The following is a 25176-nucleotide window of genomic DNA, read 5'->3' on the forward strand; positions in this document are numbered from 1 at the left end:
TGGTGATGAAGACTTTAATGAACACATTTAACCTTCACATGAGGACGAAGAATATAATATAATATAATATAACATAATACAATATCATATAATATAATATAACGTAACGTAACGTAACGTAACGTAATATCATATAATATAATATAATACAATAACAGATTTGATTTCATCAGCTCGTCAGCAGAGAGCTGCAACAGGTCGACAACAACTAATAAATATTTATTCATAATTCATGAAGAGAGTCAGTCAGGAATCACTGCTAACACATGCTAACACATGCTAACACATGCTAGCGGGAGACGTGTTCAGACCGACGCCCCGAAGGACCGAAAAACATGAAGGGAACGTTTTACAATTAAATCAACAAATACGAGATTAAAGTACATTTACATAAACCTTAGCTTAGCTTTAGCACTTAGCTTAGCTTTAGCACTAAGCTTAGCTTAGCTTTAGCACTTAGCTTAGCTTTAGCACTAAGCTTAGCTTAGCTTTAGCACTTAGCTTAGTGTCTCGTCAGGTTGGTGGTGGCTCGTTAGCGGTCGATCTGAGTTTGTTCACCAGAACTTGGCGGCGGGCAGCAGTCTCCGTCCCGGGTTGAAGACGTCTCTGACCTCCGTCTCCAGACGAACGCCGGGCACCTTGAAAATGGACACCGCTGAAAAACAGAGAAGAAGTTTGTTTTATTTATTTTACTACATAATGTATTAGCATGTAGCTCTGTTAGCATGTTAACATGTAGCTCTGTTAGCTTACGGGTGTGTAAGCATGTAGCTGTGTTAGCATGTAGCTCTGTTAGCATGGAGCTCTGTTAGCATACGGGTGTGTTAGCATGTAGCTGTGTTAGCATGTAGCTGTGTTAGCATTTGGCTGTGTTAGCATGTAGCTCTGTTAGCATGTAGCTGTGTTAGCATGTAGCTGTGTTAGCATGTAGCTCTGTTAGCATGTAGCTGTGTTAGCATGTAGCTCTGTTAGCATCCGGGTGTGGTTCTTACTGTCTCTGAGGTGCATGATGGGAGGAGGCAGCGTGCTAAAGTACGGGTGCTGCAGGGAGTCCTGCGCCGAGATCCGGTCTGTAGGGACCCCCCTCAACATCCTCTGGACCAGGTCCTCGGTCTTATAGGGCAGCTGGTTCAACCTGATCCACATCAACATAAACAGACTGATGGAGGTCTACATGAAGAACCTGGTCCAGGTCCTGAACCTGGTCCACATCAACAGAAACAGACTGATGGAGGTCTACAGTAAGAACCTGGTCCACATCAACAGAAACAGACTGATGGAGGTCTACATGAAGAACCTGGTCCAGGTCCTGAACCTGGTCCACATCAACAGAAACAGACTGATAGAGGCCTACAGGAAGAACCTGGTCCAGGTCCTGAACCTGATCCACATCAACAGAAACAGACTGATGGAGGTCTACAGGAAGAACCTGGTCCAGGTCCTGAACCTGGTCCACATCAACAGAGACAGACTGATGGAGGTCTACAGGAAGAACCTGGTCCACATCAACATAAACAGACTGATGGAGGTCTACATGAAGAACCTGGTCCAGGTCCTGAACCTGGTCCACATCAACAGAAACAGACTGATGGAGGTCTACAGTAAGAACCTGGTCCACATCAACAGAAACAGACTGATGGAGGTCTACATGAAGAACCTGGTCCAGGTCCTGAACCTGGTCCACATCAACAGAAACAGACTGATAGAGGCCTACAGGAAGAACCTGGTCCAGGTCCTGAACCTGATCCACATCAACAGAAACAGACTGATGGAGGTCTACAGGAAGAACCTGGTCCAGGTCCTGAACCTGGTCCACATCAACAGAGACAGACTGATGGAGGTCTACAGGAAGAACCTGGTCCACATCAACATAAACAGACTGATGGAGGTCTACATGAAGAACCTGGTCCAGGTCCTGAACCTGGTCCACATCAACAGAAACAGACTGATGGAGGTCTACAGGAAGAACCTGGTCCACATCAACAGAGACAGACTGATGGAGGTCTACAGGAAGAACCTGGTCCAGGTCCTGAACCTGATCCACATCAACAGAAACAGACTGATGGAGGTCTACAGGAAGAACCTGGTCCACATCAACAGAAACAGACTGATGGAGGTCTACATGAAGAACCTGGTCCAGGTCCTGAACCTGGTCCACATCAACAGAGACAGACTGATGGAGGTCTACAGGAAGAACCTGGTCCAGGTCCTGCTAGCATGCTAACACTTGAACATACAGTGTTTGGTCATCAGCGTAGAGGAGTAACAGTAGACTCCACGTTAGCATGTTAGCATAAACAACACTTAGCTCCGTGCTATCATGTTAGCATCCGTTATGTTGAGTCCTGGCTGACTCCATGCTAGCGCGTTAGCCTCGACTCTCTAGCTAATCAAACTGAACGTCTTTAACGTTATCGGGTGTATTTGTGGCGTTTCCGAACCTTTTCCAGAAGCTGCGAAGCTGCTTGGGCTCCGAGTGAAGGAAGCGCTCTGCGGAGACAAAGACAAGAGACAGAGTCCTTCAGGATGAACCGCAATCATCATCTGTAGCGCCACCATCAGGTCAACCAGTTCAGGACTCCAACACTCTGGTTGATGAGCAGAGAACCTGCAGCCTCAGCTACTGATAGCATGCTACTGATAGCATGCTACTGATAGAGCATGCTACTGATAGCATGCTACTGATAGAGCATGCTACTGATAGCATGCTACTGATAGCATGCTAAAATTAGCATGAACAGACCTGGTTGATAGTTGGGCAGCTGACTGACTCCAGGCCAGATGTCCTCAGACGGGACGCCGAGGACCTGCAGGGACAACACAGCTTCTATTAGTATTAATATTTAAATCAATAATCTAACTAATAAACGATTAGACTTTAATAAAACAGATCACATTATAAATTGCTCATAATGTTGCTTTAGATGATGAAGTGTATTAAAACCACATTTCTAAATAGAAGAATGAAATATCATTACATACAGAAATATGTTAATATTAATAATTAACAGTTATTTAAACAGTTTGACCTTTCCTTCGATATAATACAATAAAATAAAATAAAATATCTCCGTCACCTTCCAGATCTTCTGCAGTTGTTCAAAGACATCCGTGAGTCCGGGGAACGCCGGCGCCCCCTGCAGCATCTCCACGAAGATACAGCCGGCACCCCTGATTCAAACACACTCAACTTTATTAACAACAATAATCAACAGAACAGAACCAGGTTCCAGCTGTATTTAATACTTTATCATTATTAATAAACATGATGAAGACAGTGAGCGTCTGACCAGATGTCCAGAGCCGTGGAGTAATCTGTGGATCCCAGCAGGACGTCGGGGGGGCGGTACCACAGCGTCACCACCTCAGACGAGAAGGTCAGACTGGGGATGGACTTGGACCGAGCCAGACCTGAACCCAGAACCAGAACCACAGGTCCAGTCAGTACCAACAGAGAGAGGAGCTACGACACATCTTATTATTAATAATAATAATGATGATGATGATGATGATGATGTGGCGTTAACCGAAGTCGGCCATCTTGAGTTCTCCCAGGTAGCTGATGAGCAGGTTGTGAGGCTTCAGGTCTCGGTGGAGGATCCTCCGGCTGTGGATGAAGCACAGCGCTCGCAGCAGCTGGAACATGAAGAGCTGCAACGACAACGACAACCACAATGACGACAACGACAACAACGACTAGAAGGACAACGACAAGGAAGACGACAACGACTGTAAGGACAACGACAAGGACGACGACAAGGACAATGACGACAACGACGACAAGGACAACGACAAGGACAACGACGACAACGACTAGAAGGACAACGACAAGGACGACGACAACGACAATGACGACAACGACTAGAAGGACAACGACAAGGACGACGACAAGGACAATGACGACAACGACGACAACGACAAGGACAACGACAACGACTAGAAGGACAACGACAAGGACGACGACAATGACAAGGACAATGACGACAACGACAAGAATGACAACGACAAGGACAATGACCACAATGACTAGAAGGAAAACGACAAGGACAATGACCACAACGACTGGAAGGACAACGACAAGGACGACGACAAGGACAATGACGACAACGACGACAACGGCGACAACGACAAGGACAACGACGACTACGACTAGAAGGACAACGACAAGGACGACGACAAGGACAATGACGACAACGACTAGAAGGACAACGACAAGGACGACGACAACGACAACGACGACAACGACAACGACGACAACGACTAGAAGGACAACGACAAGGACAACGACAAGGACAACGACGACAACGACTAGAAGGACAATGACAAGGACGACGACAACGACAATGACGACAACGACTAGAAGGACAACGACAAGGACGACGACAAGGACAATGACGACAACGACGACAACGACAAGGACAACGACTAGAAGGACAACGACAAGGACGACGACAATGACAAGGACAATGACCACAATGACTAGAAGGAAAACGACAAGGACAATGACCACAACGACTAGAAGGACAACGACAAGGACGACGACAAGGACAATGACGACAACGACAACGACAACGACAAGGACAACGACGACTACGACTAGAAGGACAACGACAAGGACGACGACAAGGACAATGACGACAACGACTAGAAGGACAACGACAAGGACGACGACAAGGACGACGACAACGACTAGAAGGACAACGACAAGGACGACGACAAGGACAATGACGACAACGACTAGAAGGACAACGACAAGGACGACGACAACGACAAGGACAATGACGACAACGACAAGAATGACAACGACAAGGACAATGACCACAATGACTAGAAGGAAAACGACAAGGACAAGGACGACAACGACCAGGACCACAACAACAACGACTAGGACAACGACAACTAAAAGGACAACGACAATGACGACAAAGACAACAACGACTAGAAGGACAACGACAAGAACACGGACGAAAAGGACAAGGACAACGACAAGGAAATCAACAACGAAAAGGACAAGGACAATGACGACAATGACGACTAGAAGGACAACGACAAGGAAAACGATGACAAAGACAAGGACAAAGACGACAAGGACAACAACGACTTGAAGGACAAGGACAAGGACTAGAAGGACAACGACTACAACGACAACGATGACAACGACAAGGACAATGACTACAAGGACAAGGACGACAACGACAAGGACAATGATGACAACGACAAGGACAATGACGACAAGAAGGACAACTACAAGGACAACGACAGGCGTTGTGTGTTTGAGGTGTGAACGGACCCTGACGTTGTGTGAGTGCAGTCCTCCAGGGTGTTGGGTCAGGTACTGGGCCAGGTCCGTCTGCTGCAACAACACCAGAAGAAGAAACAACACCATTAACTTATGGAAATTATGTTTTAACATTTCATGGACACATTGATTATTGATTATAAGGGTCATTATATATAATATATAATATATATATAATATAATATATAATATATAATATATATATAATATAATATATAATATATAATGTATATATATAGATATATATCTATCTATATATCAGTTAAAGTACAGTGTTACTGCAGCTGATTCTCACCACGTATTCAAAGACGAAGGTCAGAGACTCTCTGGTGTGAATGATGTCATGGAGGACGACGATGTTGGCGTGTTTCAGACCTTTGAGCAGAGACGCTGTACACACACACACACACACACACACACACACACACACACACACAATGACAACCATGGGACACACAACATTAACAATAGGGAAATACCACCTTAAAACCACCTAAAATCCTTTAAAGAGTATAACACACTGTAAAAAATAACAAGTAGGCCATGCACTGTAAAAAATTTAGACCAGCAGATGTGCTGTTAAAAAAAGCCACAAAATACACTGTAAAAAGTACCTCCCAGAAGTTACACTGTAAAAAGTAACAATCAGAGGTCACACTGTAAAAAGTGTGTGTGTGTGTGTGTGTGTGTGTGTTGGTCACCTTCTCTGATGGCGGTGAACGGGACACCCTCCTCCGTCTTCATACGGATGACCTTCAGAGCCACCAGCTGCCCGTTGATCCTCAACAAGCAACAGTTACAGTAAATATCACAGTAAAAGTACTGCAGTGAAGTAAAGCAGTAGGAGTACATCAGTAGAGTAGAGTAGTTGGACGGAGTCGGACTGACCTGCTGATGCCCTTGTAGACGGAGGCGTACGCTCCTTCACCCAGTTTCTCCAGACTCAGGTAAGAATGAGCTGCTCCGAACTGGAGACCCGGTTTCTGCTCAGAGGACACAGGATGGACACGTCGGGTCACGGGTCACACTTTATATGTACAGTATATATCAGATGTTGGTGTGTGAGGACAGCTGGTGGACAGGTTTGAGAGAGTTCTGACCCAGGTGAAGTGGTCCTCGCCATCCGTCCCTCCCAGCGGGTCGCTGCTGCTGCGTCCTCGCTGCCCTCGGTACCGGCGCACCTGCAGAGTGTGGAACCAGTGTGGCTGGGGCCCGGAGGGGGACGGATCCAGCTGGGACACACAGACAGACAGAGACCACGTCAACAGGACCACCTTAAAAACCTTTAAAAAAACACCTTAAACACCTTAAAACACCTTAAAAACCTTTAAAACACCTTAAAACACCTTAAAACACCTTAAAAACCCTTAAAAACAACAGACCACACAGTAAAAATCAACAACCAATTGGTACTCTGGAAAAGAAGAGGAACAGAAGTACTGTTACTCAAACAGTAGTAGCGTTACTCAAACCAGAGTAACTCTACTCCGGTTTGAGTAGCGTTACTCAAACAGGAGTAACGTTACTCTGACAGTAGTAAAGATACTCAGACAGTAGTAAAGATACTCTGAAGGTAGCAAAGTTACTCAGACAGTAGTAACATTACCCTGACAGTAGTACTGTTACTCAGACAGTAGTAAAGTTACTCAGACAGTAGTAGCGTTACTCAAACAAGAGTAGCATTACCCAAACAGGAGTATTGTTACTCTGACAATAGTACTGTTACTCAGACAGTAGTAAAGTTACTCAGACAGTAGTAGCGTTACTCACACCGGAGTAACTCTACTCCGGTTTGAGTAACGCTACTCAAACAAGAGTAGCATTACTCAAACAGGAGTATTGTTACTCTGACAATAGTAAAGTTACTCAGACAGTAGTAAAGTTACTCAGACAGTAGTAAAGATACTCTGAAGGTAGTAAAGTTACTCAGACAGTAGTACTGTTACTCAGACAGTAGCAAAGTTACTCAGACAGTAGCAACGTTACTCTGACAGTAGTACCGTTACTCAGACAGTAGTAAAGTTACTCAGACAGTAGTAACATTACTCAGACAGTAGTAACATTACTCAGACAGTAGTAAAGTTACTCAAACAGTAGTAACATTACTCAAACAGTAGTAACGTTACTCTGACAGTACTAACATTACTCTGACAGTAGTAACATTACTCTGACAGTAGTAACATTACTCAAACAGTAGTAACATTACTCAAACAGTAGTAACGTTACTCTGACAGTACTAACATTACTCTGACAGTAGTAACATTACTCAAACAGTAGTAACATTACTCTGACAGTAGTACTGTTACTCAGACAGTAGTAAAGTTACTCTGACAGTAGTACTGTTACTCAGACAGTAGTAACGTTACTCTGACAGTAGTAACATTACTCAAACAGTAGTAACATTACTCAAACAGTAGTAACATTACTCTGACAGTAGTACTGTTACTCAGACAGTAGTAAAGTTACTCAGACAGTAGTACTGTTACTCAGACAGTAGTACTGTTACTCAGACAGTAGTAACATTACTCAGACAGTAGTACTGTTACTCAGACAGTAGTAACATTACTCAGACAGTAGTACTGTTACTCAGACAGTAGTAAAGTTACTCAGACAGTAGTACTGTTACTCAGACAGTAGTAACATTACTCAGACAGTAGTAACATTACTCAGACAGTAGTAAAGTTACTCAGACAGTAGTAACATTACTCAGACAGTAGTACTGTTACTCAGACAGTAGTAACATTACTCAGACAGTGGTAGTTACTCAGACAGTAGTAAAGTTACTCAGACAGTAGTAACATTACTCAGACAGTAGTAACATTACTCAGACAGTAGTAAAGTTACTCAGACAGTAGTAACATTACTCAGACAGTAGTAAAGTTACTCAGACAGTAGTAACATTACTCAGACAGTAGTACTGTTACTCAGACAGTAGTAAAGTTACTCAGACAGTAGTACTGTTACTCAGACAGTAGTACTGTTACTCAGACAGTAGTAAAGTTACTCAGACAGTAGTAACATTACTCAGACAGTAGTAAAGTTACTCAGACAGTAGTAAAGTTACTCAGACAGTAGTAACGTTACTCACAGTAGTAAAGTTACTCAGACAGTAGTAACGTTACTCACAGTAGTAAAGTTACTCAGACAGTAGTAACGTTACTCACAGTAGTAAAGTTACTCAGACAGTAGTAACGTTACTCAGACAGTAGTAACGTTACTCAGACAGTAGTAACGTTACTCAGACAGTAGTAACGTTACTCAGACAGTAGTAACATTACTCAGACAGTTGTCAGTGTTATTTAATACCTCAGCAGGCGGGAGGGAAGATGAACTCCGGCTCTTTCTCAAGCTGAGCTCCTCCATCTTCACCTCCTTCTCCTCCTCCTCCTCCTCTTCTTCTTCTTCTTCCCTCCTCCCTTTCTCCTCCTCATCCTCCTCTTCCTCACCACAGCAGCACCTCCTCACCCACCAGCCGGCGTCCCTCAGCCAGCGGGACAAGTCCTCCATCTTTTCCTCTTCTTCTTCTTTAATCCACCCCTCGTCTTCTTCTTCTTGATTCTTCTCCTCTCTCCGTCTCATATGACTCACATGGTTCAGGACGAGCAAACAGGGTCCCATGACCGAGTCTGAGTCCCAGACCAGAACAACAGGGTCCATTCAACCCAGAGGGAGTACCGCCTCCCGCTGGTCCCCAGCAGGAACTACAGATATATACTATATATACATACTATATAGCACTATACTATACACTGTATAACATGACATAATAACAGGGATGATGTGATCATGTGACAGTGAACGGAGAGTCTGCAGCGATCAATATTTCTTATTTATTTAGCCCAAAACATACAAAACAAACCCACCAATCACATCACAGAGTGAGGACGCGTCCCAGCGCCGCACCGAGCCGAGCACCAAAGAAGAAGAAGAAGAAATAAATCTGCTTCCTGCCATTAAACCAGGCGGCAAACCTCCGGGTCTGAGAAGTGAAGCCAACGCTGAAGTCCCTTTAACTGCAACCAAGATGGAGACCGTCAGAAACCAAGATGGAGACGGTCAAAAACGTGAAGAACAAAACATGAAACAGGAAACACTTTAACTGCTTCTATTTCAAAATAAAAGCTCGGTTTCTTCTAGATAGTCTCACTCTGCCCCGATGAGGAGAAATAAAAGAGTACATCATCTGCAAAATATAAAGAAAACGCATTTCTACTGCAGGAACCTTCTGCAGGAACCCAACTCTGCTCGCCTTACGGACCACGGGGTTCTAGATAGAACTGGGTTCTAGATAGCTAGCTAGCATAAAGGTATAAATAAAGGTTCTCCGGTTGAGGTGTTCCAGATGATTTGGTTCCTGCAGTAGAAAAGAGAAACGGCGTAAATGTTGAACTCTACCAGAAAACACCAGATTCCCACGAGGAGCATTTTATACAAACAGGAAGTCACAACTCGGCTTTCTCCAGGAAGTCACGGCAACCAGTAACCGGGCCCTTTAACGCCAAGGAGTCGACCGTGACGTCACCGTCCCGTCCTCGCCGTCCCAACCTTCACATCCTGTTACTGTTTGAAAGGCAGCTGGAGGTCGACGCCATCCTGTCCCCCGTATGGCGCTCTGGTTACCCGTCCCAGAATCCCCCGCTGCACGTCAACCATCAGACCAACTGTTTCCTCCACGACGCCGCGGTGAAGTCGGAGGTCAGATGTGTCGAGGGCACCACGCTCCCTCCAAGGCGTCCATGTTGATTCCTCTCAGGTCGCCGAAGTCGTCGCCGTCTCCGTCGCAGTACTCGCCGTCGTCGTCGTGGTCGTCGAAGCGAGACGTGTAGCTGGTCGACGCCTTCTGCTGCTGAGACGTAAACACGCCGTCGTTAATAACCTCATCTCTTCTACGTTCATTTTAAATCTGGATGTTTTAATATTTACCGTTCTGACGACGGGTTCTCTGAACGGCGGGCAGACCATGAAGAACCGAGGGATCGCCACGTGGAACACTTCCTCCTTATTGGCTGAGAGACAAACAGCTGCTTAGAACCGTTACCCAGCCGGTGGAACGCGTGTTAACATAATGAGTGTAGAACCGTTACCCAGCCGGTGGAACGCGTGTTAACATAATGAGTTTAGAACCGTTACCCAGCCGGTGGAACGCGTGTTAACATAATGAGTTTAGAACCGTTACCCAGCCGGTGGAACGCGTGTTAACATAATGAGTTTAGAACCGTTACCCAGCCGGTGGAACGTGTGTTAACATAATGAGTATAGAACCGTTACCCAGCCGGTGGAACGCGTGTTAACATAATGAGTTTAGAACCGTTACCCAGCCGGTGGAACGCGTGTTAACATAATGAGTGTAGAACCGTTACCAAGCCGGTGGAACGCGTGTTAACATAATGAGTGTAGAACCGTTACCCAGCCGGTGGAACGCGTGTTAACATAATGAGTGTAGAACCGTTACCCAGCCGGTGGAACGCGTGTTAACATAATGAGTGTAGAACCGTTACCCAGCCGGTGGAACGCGTGTTAACATAATGAGTTTAGAACCGTTACCCAGCCGGTGGAACGCGTGTTAACATAATGAGTTTAGAACCGTTACCCAGCCGGTGGAACGCGTGTTAACATAATGAGTGTAGAACCGTTACCCAGCCGGTGGAACGCGTGTTAACATAATGAGTTTAGAACCGTTACCCAGCCGGTGGAACGCGTGTTAACATAATGAGTGTAGAACCGTTACCCAGCCGGTGGAACGCGTGTTAACATAATGAGTTTAGAACCGTTACCCAGCCGGTGGAACGCGTGTTAACATAATGAGTTTAGAACCGTTACCCAGCCGGTGGAACGTGTGTTAACATAATGAGTTTAGAACCGTTACCCAGCCGGTGGAACGCGTGTTAACATAATGAGTTTAGAACCGTTACCCAGCCGGTGGAACGCGTGTTAACATAATGAGTGTAGAACCGTTACCCAGCCGGTGGAACGCGTGTTAACATAATGAGTGTAGAACCGTTACCCAGCCGGTGGAACGCGTGTTAACATAATGAGTGTAGAACCGTTACCCAGCCGGTGGAACGTGTAGTGACCCTCCATGTACTCTGACGGCGTGGAGAACGTGGTGCAGCTGGCGTACTCGTGCACTTTCCCCGGCGTCATGACGGGAAACTCTCCTGCACACACACACACACATGCACCCATATCAGCAGGTGGTAGGAGCCCGTGGAGGCGTACCGCTGGTCAGGTGGTCATGTGGTCATGTGATGCGAGCAGCGTACCGACCACGCCGGGACCCTGAACTTCCTCCATGTTGCCGTCCGAGGTGGTGATCTTCCAGTAGCGGCTGTCCAGCTGACAGGCGGCGTCCGGCGAGGCGCCGCTCGCCATCTCTATCCTGAAAACACACGCTCATTAAAACACCTCTTCTGTACGGAGAGACAGACAGGAAGTCAGACAGGAAGTCAGACAGGAAGTCAGACAGGAAGTCAGACAGGAAGTCAGACAGACAGGAAGTCAGTCAGACAGGAAGTCAGTCAGACAGGAAGTCAGACAGACAGGGAGTCACACAGACAGGAAGTCACACAGACAGGAAGTCAGTCAGTCAGACAGGAAGTCAGACAGACAGGGAGTCACACAGACAGGAAGTCACACAGACAGGAAGTCAGTCAGTCAGACAGGAAGTCAGACAGACAGGAGGTCAGTCAGACAGGAAGTCAGACAGACAGGAAGTCAGACAGACAGGAAGTCACACAGACAGGAAGTCACACAGACAGGAAGTCACACAGACAGGAAGTCAGACAGACAGGAAGTCAGTCAGACAGGAAGTCAGTCAGACAGGAAGTCAGACAGACAGGAAGTCACACAGACAGGAAGTCACACAGACAGGAAGTCAGTCAGTCAGACAGGGAGTCAGTCAGACAGGAACTGAGTCAGACAGGAAGTCAGTCAGACAGACAGGAAGTAACACAGACAGGAAGTCAGTCAGTCAGACAGGAAGTCACACAGACAGGAAGTCAGTCAGTCAGACAGGAAGTCAGTCAGTCAGACAGGAACTGAGTCAGACAGGAAGTCAGTCAGACAGGAAGTACCTGATGCGGTAGGTGAAGAAGAAGTGCGGCGGGTGGACGGAGGAAAGCTCAGGCAGGAAGGCGGTAGAAACGGAGACGGTGATGTCATCGGTGGTCGCCACGCAGCCTTTCTCGTGCACATACCTGAACACAGGAAGTAGATTAATGACGGAGCAGCAGCAGCGGGGGGGCGGTGGGGGGGTCAGGTCTACAGGTGTGTTACCTGAAGATCTGGTCTCTGATGATCGGATACTCTCCTGTGACCACGTTGTGGACGTACGCCGTGAACCACTCCAGGAAACAGGAACCTGAACACGTAACCACGGAAACATGTGTGATATTACAGTCCTAACCTCTCTATTGGCTCTATTCAGCCAACGAACGCACGAACGCACGAACGCACGCACGAACGCACGAACGCACGAACGCACGAATGAATGAACGGACCTGTGATGAACATGTCGATGGCTGAAGGATCCTGAGCCGTCTGATCCTGAAAGACAAAGACCAGGTCTCATTAACACACGTCTTTAACTGTCTGAATACACTATTACTTTATTGTGAAGGCTAACAGGAAGTGGTACGTACGGGACAGGGGTAGAAGCTCATATATATACTTTATTGTGAAGGCTAACAGGAAGTGGTACGTACGGGACAGGGGTAGAAGCTCTTATATATATTTTATTGTGAAGGCTAACAGGAAGTGGTACGTACGGGACAGGGGTAGAAGCTCATATATATATTTTATTGTGAAGGCTAACAGGAAGTGGTACGTACGGGACAGGGGTAGAAGCTCTGGAACATGCGGCGCCCCTCGGCCGGCTCCAGGGCCATGTACTGGCTCAGTCCGGTGTGGAAGCAGAAGGTCAACGGGAGGCAGCGTCTCATCCCCTTCCTCTGCTGGAAGCCGCCGGCCGCCGTCTCCACGTCCAGCAGGACCTCCGACCGGTAGTGGTTGGACAGGGACATGCTGCCCATCAGCCTGGAGAGGACACACAGACAGTGAGATCAGCAGAGACCAGCAGAGACCAGCAGAGAGACCAGGACCAGGTACCCACCCCGGGATGACCAGCTTCTGTCCGTTGTGGATCCGGTAGGAGCAGCGGTAGTCGTCTGGCAGTCTGCAGCCGATCTGAGCCTCGATGTCGTTAAGCTCCACCTCTGTGGCGCCTTCTGGAGGACAAAACAAACGCACCACAACATCAACACCCAAAATAGAACCACGGGGGAGGAAGTACAAGTATACAAGTACTAATACCACACTGAACCAGTACTAATACCACACTGAACCAGTACTAATACCACACTGAACCAGTACTAATACCACACTGAACCAGTACTAATACCACACTGAACCAGTACTAATACCACACTGAACCAGTACTAATACCACACTGATACTAATACGTAGAAGTATTATCAGCTTCATGTAGTAAAGGTATGTGAGTATAATCAGGAAGTAAAGGTGTTAAAGTATTAAAAGTAGAACCATGTTCTATACCGATTTATTATATTCTATTATAATATTGTTATATTATATTATATTATATTATTATATTATATTATATTATTTTGTTATATTATATTATTATATTATATTATTTTGAATTATTATATTATTATATTATTATATTGTTATATTATATTATTATATTATGTTATATTATATTATTTTGTTATATTATATTTTATTATTATATTATATTATAATATTATGTTATATTATATTATATTATTATATTTTATTATATTATATTACATTATATTATATTATGTTATATTATATTATATTATATTATATTATATTATTATATTATATTATGTTATATTATATTATATTATATTATATTATATTATAATATTATGTTATATTATATTATATTATAATATTATGTTATATTATATTATATTATATTATATTATAATATTATGTTATATTATATTATATTATATTATAATATTATGTTATATTATATTCTAGATTCTAGATTCTACAGACCTTTGAGTGATGCGATCATGCGTGGACAGCTCTGCTGCAGGAAGACCTTGAGCTGCTCCCAGGATCTCTTCAGTACGGGGTAGTACTGCATGTAGCGGCCCAGGTCTGTGTAGTACTGCTTAAACAGGCAGTACCAGGAGGAGCTCTGCAGCCGGTCGGCACTGGGAATACACACATATACTACTGTAAATACACACATATACTACACACTACCTCAGCTGTAGTTTAATACAGTACAGTACTATAATGAAGGACAGTAGTACTCACTCAGAGAGCAGCCAGTGTCTGGAGCAGAGTGTCCTCCATAGAGGGTTGTGTTTGGACAACTCGTTCAACCTCCTGCTCACAAAACTACAACTACAGACACACAGAGAGACACACAGAGAGACAGAGACACACAGAGAGACAGAGACACACAGAGACACACAGAGACACACAGAGAGACACAGAGACACACAGAGAGACAGAGACACACAGAGAGACAGAGACACACAGAGACACACAGAGACACACAGAGAGACACAGAGACACACACAGACACACAGAGACACACAGAGACACAGAGACACACAGAGACACACAGAGACACAGAGACACACACAGACACACAGAGAGACAGAGACACACAGAGAGACAGAGACACACAGAGACACACAGAGAGACAGAGACACACAGAGACACACAGAGACACACAGAGAGACAGAGACACACAGAGAGACAGAGACACACACAGACACACAGAGACACACAGAGACACAGAGACACACACAGACACACAGAGAGACAGAGACACACAGAGAGACAGAGACACAGAGAGACACACAGAGACACAGAGACACACAGAGACACACAGAGACACAGAGACACACACAGACACACAGAGAGACAGAGACACACAGAGAGACAGAGACACACACAGACACAGAGACACACAGAGAGACAGAGACACACAGAGACACACAGAGAGACACAGAGACACACACAGAGAGACAGAGACACACAGAGAGACAGAGACACACAGAGACACACAGAGACAGAGAGACACACAGAGAGACACAGAGACACACAGAGACACAGAGACACACACAGACACACAGAGACACACAGAGCGACAGAGACACACAGAGACACAGAGACACAGAGACACACACAGAGAGACAGAGACACACAGAGAGACAGAGACACACAGAGACACACAGAGAGACAGAGACACACAGAGACACACAGAGACACACAGAGACACACAGAGAGACAGAGACACACAGAGACACACAGAGAGACAGAGACACACAGAGAGACAGAGACACACACAGACACACAGAGACAGAGAGACACACAGAGAGACACAGAGACACACAGAGACACAGAGACACACACAGACACACAGAGACACACAGAGACACAGAGACACACAGAGACACACAGAGACACAGAGACACACACAGACACACAGAGAGACAGAGACACACAGAGAGACAGAGACACACACAGACACAGAGACACACAGAGAGACAGAGACACACAGAGACACACAGAGACACACAGAGAGACACAGACACACACAGAGAGACAGAGACACACAGAGAGACAGAGACACACAGAGACACACAGAGACAGAGAGACACACAGAGACACAGAGACACACAGAGACACAGAGACACACACAGACACACAGAGACACACAGAGCGACAGAGACACACAGAGACACAGAGACACACAGAGACACAGAGACACACACAGACACACAGAGAGACACAGAGACACACACAGACACACAGAGACACACAGAGAGACACAGAGACAGAGAGACACAGACACACAGAGACAGAGAGACACAGACACACAGAGAGACACAGAGAGACACAGAGAGACACAGAGACAGAGAAACACAGAGAGACACAGACACACAGAGACAGAGAGACACAGACACACAGAGAGACACAGAGAGACACAGAGACACACAGAGACAGAGAGACACAGAGAGAGAAACACAGAGAGACACAGAGAGACACAGAGACACAGAGACAGAGAAACACAGAGAGACACAGAGACAGAGAGACACAGAGAGACACAGAGAGACATAGAGAGACACAGAGAGACACAGAGACACACAGAGAGACACAGAGAGACACAGAGACAGAGAAACACAGAGAGACACAGAGAGACACAGAGAGACACAGAGACAGAGAAACACAGAGAGACACAGAGAGACACAGAGAGACACAGAGAGACACAGAGAGACACAGAGACAGAGAGAGACACAGAGAGACACAGAGACACACAGAGACAGAGAGACACAGAGAGACACAGAGAAACACAGAGAGACACAGAGAGACACAGAGAGACACAGAGACACACAGAGACAGAGAGACACAGAGAGACACAGAGAGACACAGAGAGACACAGAGACACACAGAGACAGAGAAACACAGAGAAACACAGAGAGACACAGAGAGACACAGAGAGACACAGAGACACACAGAGACAGAGAAACACAGAGAGACACAGAGAGACACAGAGACACACAGAGACAGAGAAACACAGAGAAACACAGAGAGACACAGAGAGACACAGAGAGACACAGAGACACACAGAGACAGAGAAACACAGAGAGACACAGAGAGACACAGAGAGACACAGAGACACACAGAGACAGAGAAACACAGAGAAACACAGAGAGACACAGAGAGACACAGAGACACACAGAGACACACAGAGACAGAGAGACACAGAGAGACACAGAGAGACAGAGAGACACAGAGACAGAGAGACACAGAGAGACACAGAGAGACACAGAGACAGAGAGACACAGAGACAGAGAGACACAGAGAGACACAGAGAGACACAGAGACAGAGAGACACAGAGACAGAGAGACACAGAGACAGAGAGACACAGAGACAGAGAGACACAGAGACACACAGAGACAGAGAAACACAGAGAGACACAGAGAGACACAGAGAGACACAGAGACAGAGAGACACAGAGACAGAGAGACACAGAGACAGAGAGACACAGAGAGACACAGAGAGACACAGAGACACACAGAGACAGAGAAACACAGAGAGACACAGAGACAGAGAAACACAGAGAGACACAGAGACAGAGAGACACAGAGAGACACAGAGACACACAGAGACACACAGAGACACACAGAGACAGAGACACAGAGAGACACAGAGACACACAGAGACACACAGAGACACACAGAGACAGAGAGACACAGAGAGACACAGAGACACAGAGACACAGAGAGACACAGAGAGACACAGAGACAGAGAGACACAGAGAGACACAGAGAGACACAGAGAGACACAGAGACAGAGAAACACAGAGAGACACAGAGAGACACAGAGACAGAGAGACACAGAGAGACACAGAGAGACACAGAGACAGAGAGACACAGAGAGACACAGAGAGACACAGAGACAGAGAGACACAGAGAGACACAGAGACACACAGAGACACACAGAGACAGAGAGACACAGAGAGACACAGAGAGACAGAGAGACACAGAGAGACACAGAGACAGAGAGACAGAGAGACACAGAGACAGAGAGACACAGAGAGACACAGAGAGACAGAGAGACACAGAGAGACACAGAGACACACAGAGACACACAGAGACAGAGAGACACAGAGAGACACAGAGAGACACAGAGAGACACAGAGACAGAGAAACACAGAGAGACACAGAGAGACACAGAGAGACACAGAGACAGAGAGACACAGAGAGACACAGAGAGACACAGAGACAGAGAAACACAGAGAGACACAGAGAGACACAGAGACAGAGAGACACAGAGAGACACAGAGACAGAGAGACACAGAGAGACACAGAGAGACACAGAGAGACACAGTTATATAAAATAATATTAAAAATAACTGAATAAATTAATAAAAGACTCAATGAATAAATAAAAATGTAATAAAATGCAGCAAAAATATTAAAATAAATGTAGACATTAATTAACTGATCAAATGTGACATCAATTGATATTTGAATTAGCTTCTCTGTTTATTTATCTTTGTATTAATTATATGAATTTACTCTTCTTTTTAAGTTTCCCTTTTATTTATGTATTTATTTAATCATTTTTATTTTACTTTTTAATTTATTTATTTTTATTTTAACTTTTAATTTATTTTTATTTAACTTTTTAATTTATTAATTTATTTTTATTTTACTTTTTAATGTATTTATTTTACTTTCTTATTTATTTATTTATTTTTATTTTAACTTTTTTATTTATTTTACTTTTTAATTAATTCATTTATCTTTATTTAATTTTTCATGTATTTCTGTATTTATTTGTTGCCTACCAGTGTGTATAGTTCAGAGATCTATAGATCTATAGATCTCTGAACTATAGATCTATAGTTCAGAGATCTATAGATCTATAGTTCATAGATCTATGATCTATAGTTCAGAGATCTATAGATCTATGATCTATAGTTCAGAGATCTATAGTTCATAGATCTATGAACTATAGATCTATAGATCTATGAACTATAGATCTCTGAACTATAGATCTATAGATCTATTAACTATAGATCTATAGATCTCTGAACTATAGATCTATAGATCTATGAACTATAGATCATAGATCTATAGATCTATGAACTATAGATCTATAGATCTCTGAACTATAGATCTATGATCTATGATCTATGATCTATAGATCTATAGTTCAGAGATCTATAGATCTATAGTTCAGAGATCTATAGATCTATGATCTATAGTTCATAGATCTATAGATCTATAGTTCAGAGATCTATAGATCTATAGTTCAGAGATCTATAGATCTCTGAGCTATAGATCTATAGTTCAGAGATCTATAGATCTCTGAACTATAGATCTATAGATCTATAGATCTATAGTTCATAGATCTATAGATCTATAGTTCAGAGATCTATAGATCTATAGTTCAGAGATCTATAGATCTCTGAACTATAGATCTATAGATCTCTGAACTATAGATCTATAGATCATAGATCATAGATCTATGATCTATAGATCTATAGTTCAGAGATCTATAGATCTCTGAACTATAGATCTATAGCTCAGAACTGAGCTGACTAACGTAAACAAACTGTTAGCAGCTGTTAGCTGTGGTTAGCTGAATACTAGCTTAGCTGTTAGCATCTCTTTATAGCTAGTTAGCACTACATTAGCAGCTAGGCTAGCAGCTAGGCTAGCAGCTAGGCTAGCAGCTAGGCTAGCAGCTAGGCTAGCAGCTAGGCTAGCGGTCTGCTGCTGGTTCTGGTTCTGGTCCAGAGTGTTCTGTTGGACCAGGACCGGGGTGTTCGTGTGTGTGGTACCGTACTGTATGAGGTCGGTGAGGCCCAGGTAGGACAGGATGTGTAGCAGCGGGTCAACAGGCAGCTGATCCATCCGGATCCGGAGATCAGACGGGTTCTCAGGGTTAGACTCCATCACAGCCGAGAGCTGGATACACTCTGCATGGAGAGGCCTGTCTGACGGAGAGAGCCGAACACAGCCGAACACAGCCGAGAGCTGGATACACTCTGCATGGAGAGGCCTGTCTGACGGAGAGAGACGAACACAGCCGAACACAGCCGAGAGCTGGATACACTCTGCATGGAGAGGCCTGTCTGACGGAGAGAGCCGAACACAGCCGAACACAGCCGAGCTGCTGGATACACTCTGCGTGGAGAGGCCTGTCTGACGGAGAGAGCCGAACACAGCCGAGAGCTGCTGGATACACTCTGCATGGAGAGGCCTGTCTGACGGAGAGAGCCGAGGAGAGACGGAGAGAGACGAACACAGCCGAACACAGCCGAGAGCTGCTGCATACACTCTGCATGGAGAGGCCTGTCTGACGGAGAGAGCCGAGGAGAGCCGAACACAGCCGAACACAGCCGAACACAGCCGAACACAGCCGATCACAGCCGATCAGAACCGAACACAGCCGATCACAGCCGATCAGAACCGAACACAGCCGAACACAGCCGATCACAGCCGATCACAGCCGATCAGAACCGAACACAGCCGATCACAGCCGAACACAGCCGATCACAGCCGATCAGAACCGAACACAGCCGAACACAGCCGATCACAACCGAACACAGCCGATCACAACCGAACACAGCCGAACACAGCCGAACACAGCCGATCACAACCGAACACAGCCGAACACAGCCGATCACAACCGAACACAGCCGATCACAACCGAACACAGCCGAACACAGCCGATCACAGCCGATCAGAACCGAACACAGCCGAACACAGCCGATCAGAACCGAACACAGCCGAACACAGCCGATCACAACCGAACACAGCCGAACACAGCCGATCACAGCCGAACACAGCCGATCACAGCCGATCACAGCCGATCACAGCCGAACACAGCCGATCACAGCCGATCAGAACCGAACACAGCCGAACACAGCCGATCACAACCGAACACAGCCGAACACAGCCGATCACAACCGAACACAGCCGAACACAGCCGAACACAGCCGATCACAGCCGATCACAGCCGAACACAGCCGATCACAACCGAACACAGCCGAACACAGCCGATCACAGCCGATCAGAACCGAACACAGCCGAACACAGCCGATCAGAACCGAACACAGCCGAACACAGCCGATCACAGCCGAACACAGCCGATCACAGCCGAACACAGCCGATCACAGCCGATCACAGCCGAACACAGCCGATCACAGCCGATCACAGCCGATCACAGCCGAACACAGCCGAACACAGCCGATCACAGCCGATCAGAACCGAACACAGCCGAACACAGCCGATCACAACCGAACACAGCCGAACACAGCCGATCACAACCGAACACAGCCGAACACAGCCGATCACAGCCGATCACAGCCGATCAGAACCGAACACAGCCGATCAGAACCGAACACAGCCGAACACAGCCGAACACAGCCGATCACAGCCGATCACAGCCGATCACAGCCGAACACAGCCGATCACAACCGAACACAGCCGAACACAGCCGATCACAGCCGATCAGAACCGAACACAGCCGAACACAGCCGATCAGAACCGAACACAGCCGAACACAGCCGATCACAACCGAACACAGCCGAACACAGCCGATCACAGCCGAACACAGCCGATCACAGCCGATCACAGCCGAACACAGCCGATCACAGCCGAACACAGCCGAACACAGCCGATCACAGCCGATCAGAACCGAACACAGCCGAACACAGCCGATCACAACCGAACACAGCCGAACACAGCCGATCACAACCGAACACAGCCGAACACAGCCGATCACAGCCGATCACAGCCGATCAGAACCGAACACAGCCGATCAGAACCGAACACAGCCGAACACAGCCGAACACAGCCGATCACAACCGATCACAGCCGATCAGAACCGAACACAGCCGATCAGAACCGAACACAGCCGAACACAGCCGATCACAACCGAACACAGCCGAACACAGCCGATCACAGCCGATCACAGCCGATCAGAACCGAACACAGCCGATCAGAACCGAACACAGCCGAACACAGCCGATCACAACCGAACACAGCCGAACACAGCCGATCACAACCGATCACAGCCGATCACAGCCGAACACAGCCGAACACAGCCGAACACAGCCGATCACAGCCGATCACAGCCGATCACAGCCGATCACATCCGATCACAGCCGATCACAGCCGATCACAGCCGATCACATCCGAACACAGCCGAACACAGCCGAACACAGCCGATCACAGCCGATCTGTTGTTTCGTTGTTCTCCGTACTGACTATTGATTTTACATATAAAATAATGATTATAATGATTGTGTCTAACTACAGCTGTTTAGGGTTAACAATAGATCTCATTATTTATTACCTTTATTTTACTGTTTATATTTTCCTTTATCTGATTTTTATTAATTTATTATTGTTTATTTTTTATTTTTTTTATTATTATCATTATTATTATTATTATTATCATTATCATTATTATTAATATTATTATTATCATTATTATTATTATATTATTATTATCATTATTTTATTGTTTATATTTTACTGTTTATATATTATTATTTATATTTTCCTTTATCTGATTTTTATTAATTTATTATTATTCATTAATATTATTATTATCATTATTTTATTTATCATATTTTTTGGTTTGTATTTTGTTTTATTTTTAACTCTTTCACACTTTGTGTTGTGCGGAGCCTCTAAAGTCTAAAACTTTTAAATTGAATTTATTTATTATTTTGTATTTTTTATTATTATTATTATTAGTAGTAGTAGTAGTATTATAATTACTACTTTTTTTGTATTATTATTATTGTTTATAATTATTCCCACAAGCTACAAAGGATCACTGTATCGGGATGAATAAAGTATTTTCTTATCTTATCTTATTTCTTAACTGAGGGTATTTGTGGAGTTCAGCGAGGAAGGGAGGGAAGAGGGAGGGGAAAGGTGTCGTCCATCCCAGTTTCGCGGTCTAGCTGGCAGGGAAAAACATGAAGAAAAACTTAGAATCAAAAGAAGAAAAAAAAAAACAGAGCGAGCCGCCATCATTACACCACTCTTCTATTGTTCAACTTTGTTTCTTGTGTAACTTATTTTATATGTATTGTAGTTTGTGGATTATTATTGACTTGTATTCTTTGTTTTGACAGCAGAGCCGTCTTGGACTGATGTTCTTTATAGACCTGTCAACTCTGGTTGACAGGTCTATAAAGAACATCAGTCTGACATCTGCATAATGAGGAACAGCACCTTTCATACTTTAGGTTGATTTTGATGCTAGTACTTGTGTACGTTTACTGGAAAGCAGGACTTGTAGTATTTCTCTCCTGTAGTATTAGTACTCTGACTGTGAACAGCAGGTGATCAGACTTTCACCTCAGTATCTGAGGGTCAATATTTGCTGTGATTAGTGCTGAGTCAGCGCTTTATTTCATCTCATCATGTTGTTACAGGTGCTCAGTGAGGATCTGACCTCTGACCTCTGATCAGCTGACGTCTCTCCAAACAGAACGGGAACAAAAGTTCACTTGGTCACTGTTGTCAGGGGGACGACTGGGACTGTAACACGACAAATAAGAGAGTAAAAATACACGTTAGTGACGCATTAACGTTTTACAGTGGAGAAAACAGGATGAAGCGTCCTCTAGGGTGTCCTTCTAGTAGAGAAAACATGATGTAATGTCCTCTAGGGTGTCCTTCCAGTAGAGAAAACATGATGAAGTGTCCTCTAGGGTGTCCTTCCAGTAGAGAAAACATGATGCGGTGTCCTCTAGGGTGTCCTTCTAGTAGAGAAAACATGATGTAATGTCCTCTAGGGTGTCCTTCCAGTAGAGAAAACATGATGAAGTGTCCTCTAGGGTGTCCTTCCAGTAGAGAAAACATGATGCAGTGTCCTCTAGGGTGTCCTTCCAGTAGAGAAAACAATGATGCAGTGTCCTCTAGGGTGTCCTTCCAGTAGAGAAAACATGATGTAATGTCCTCTAGGGTGTCCTTCCAGTAGAGAAAACATGATGCAGTATCCTCTAGGGTGTCCTTCCAGTAGAGAAAACATGATGCAGTGTCCTCTAGGGTGTCCTTCCAGTAGAGAAAACATGATGCAGTGTCCTCTAGGGTGTCCTTCCAGTAGAGAAAACATGATGCAGTGTCCTCTAGGGTGTCCTTCCAGTACAGAAAACATGAAGCAGTGCCCTCTAGGGTGTCCTTCCAGTGGAGAAAACATGATGCAGTGCCCTCTAGGGTGTCCTTCCAGAAGAGAAAACATCATGTAGTGTCCTCTAGGGTGTCCTTCCAGTAGAGAAAACAGGATGAAGCGTCCTCTAGGGTGTCCTTACAGTGGAGAAAACATGATGTAGTGCCCTCTAGGGTGTCCTTCCAGTGGAGAAAACATGATGTAGTGTCCTCTAGGGTGTCCTTCCAATACAGAAAACATGATGCGGTGTCCCTCTAGGGTGTCCTTCCAGTGGAGAAAACATGATGCAGTGCCCTCTAGGGTGTCCTTCCAGTGGAGAAAACATGATGCAGTGCCATCTAGGGTGTCCTCCCAGTAGAGAAAACATGATGTAGTGCCCTCTAGGGTGTCCTTCCAGTGGAGAAAACATGATGCAGTATCCTATAGGGTGTCCTTCCAGTAGAGAAAACATGATGCAGTGTCCTCTAGGGTGTCCTTCCAGTAGAGAAAACATGATGCAGTGTCCTCTAGGGTGTCCTTCCAGTACAGAAAACATGAAGCAGTGCCCTCTAGGGTGTCCTTCCAGTGGAGAAAACATGATGCAGTGCCCTCTAGGGTGTCCTTCCAGAAGAGAAAACATCATGTAGTGTCCTCTAGGGTGTCCTTCCAGTAGAGAAAACAGGATGAAGCGTCCTCTAGGGTGTCCTTACAGTGGAGAAAACATGATGTAGTGCCCTCTAGGGTGTCCTTCCAGTGGAGAAAACATGATGTAGTGTCCTCTAGGGTGTCCTTCCAATACAGAAAACATGATGCGGTGTCCCTCTAGGGTGTCCTTCCAGTGGAGAAAACATGATGCAGTGCCCTCTAGGGTGTCCTTCCAGTGGAGAAAACATGATGCAGTGCCATCTAGGGTGTCCTCCCAGTAGAGAAAACATGATGTAGTGCCCTCTAGGGTGTCCTTCCAGTGGAGAAAACATGATGCAGTATCCTATAGGGTGTCCTTCCAGTAGAGAAAACATGATGAAGTGTCCTCTAGGGTGTCCTTCCAGTAGAGAAAACATGATGCAGTGTCCTCTAGGGTGTCCTTCCAGTAGAGAAAACATGATGAAGTGTCCTCTACGGTGTCCTTCCAGTGGAGAAAACATGATGCAGTGTCCTCTAGGATGTCCTT

At 45.4% G+C, this 25176-nt stretch overlaps 1 protein-coding gene across 1 annotated transcript; it reads right to left on the reverse strand.

Moving 5' to 3' along the window:
* On the reverse strand, positions 1-23774 carry LOC141763293 (uncharacterized). Its single transcript, XM_074627863.1, has 28 exons — positions 23317-23774; positions 20045-20185; positions 19876-19915; positions 19677-19807; positions 14618-14707; positions 14351-14511; positions 13410-13524; positions 13129-13333; positions 12799-12844; positions 12575-12659; positions 12373-12495; positions 11563-11678; positions 11350-11457; positions 10223-10305; positions 9999-10145; positions 8606-8956; positions 6400-6531; positions 6188-6282; positions 6001-6080; positions 5595-5689; positions 5291-5353; positions 3528-3651; positions 3291-3411; positions 3078-3171; positions 2744-2807; positions 2442-2490; positions 993-1135; positions 1-655 (listed from the first exon to the last, which is right to left on the reverse strand). The coding sequence occupies exons 2-28, from the start codon at positions 20164-20166 to the stop codon at positions 555-557; spliced, it is 3084 nt and encodes a 1027-aa protein (XP_074483964.1). The 5' UTR covers positions 20167-20185; positions 23317-23774; the 3' UTR covers positions 1-554.
* Between the last annotated feature and the right edge of the window lie 1402 nt (positions 23775-25176).

The sequence above is a fragment of the Sebastes fasciatus genome, chromosome 24 (genome assembly GCF_043250625.1).
Source record: "Sebastes fasciatus isolate fSebFas1 chromosome 24, fSebFas1.pri, whole genome shotgun sequence".
Classification (NCBI taxonomy): domain Eukaryota; kingdom Metazoa; phylum Chordata; class Actinopteri; order Perciformes; family Sebastidae; genus Sebastes; species Sebastes fasciatus.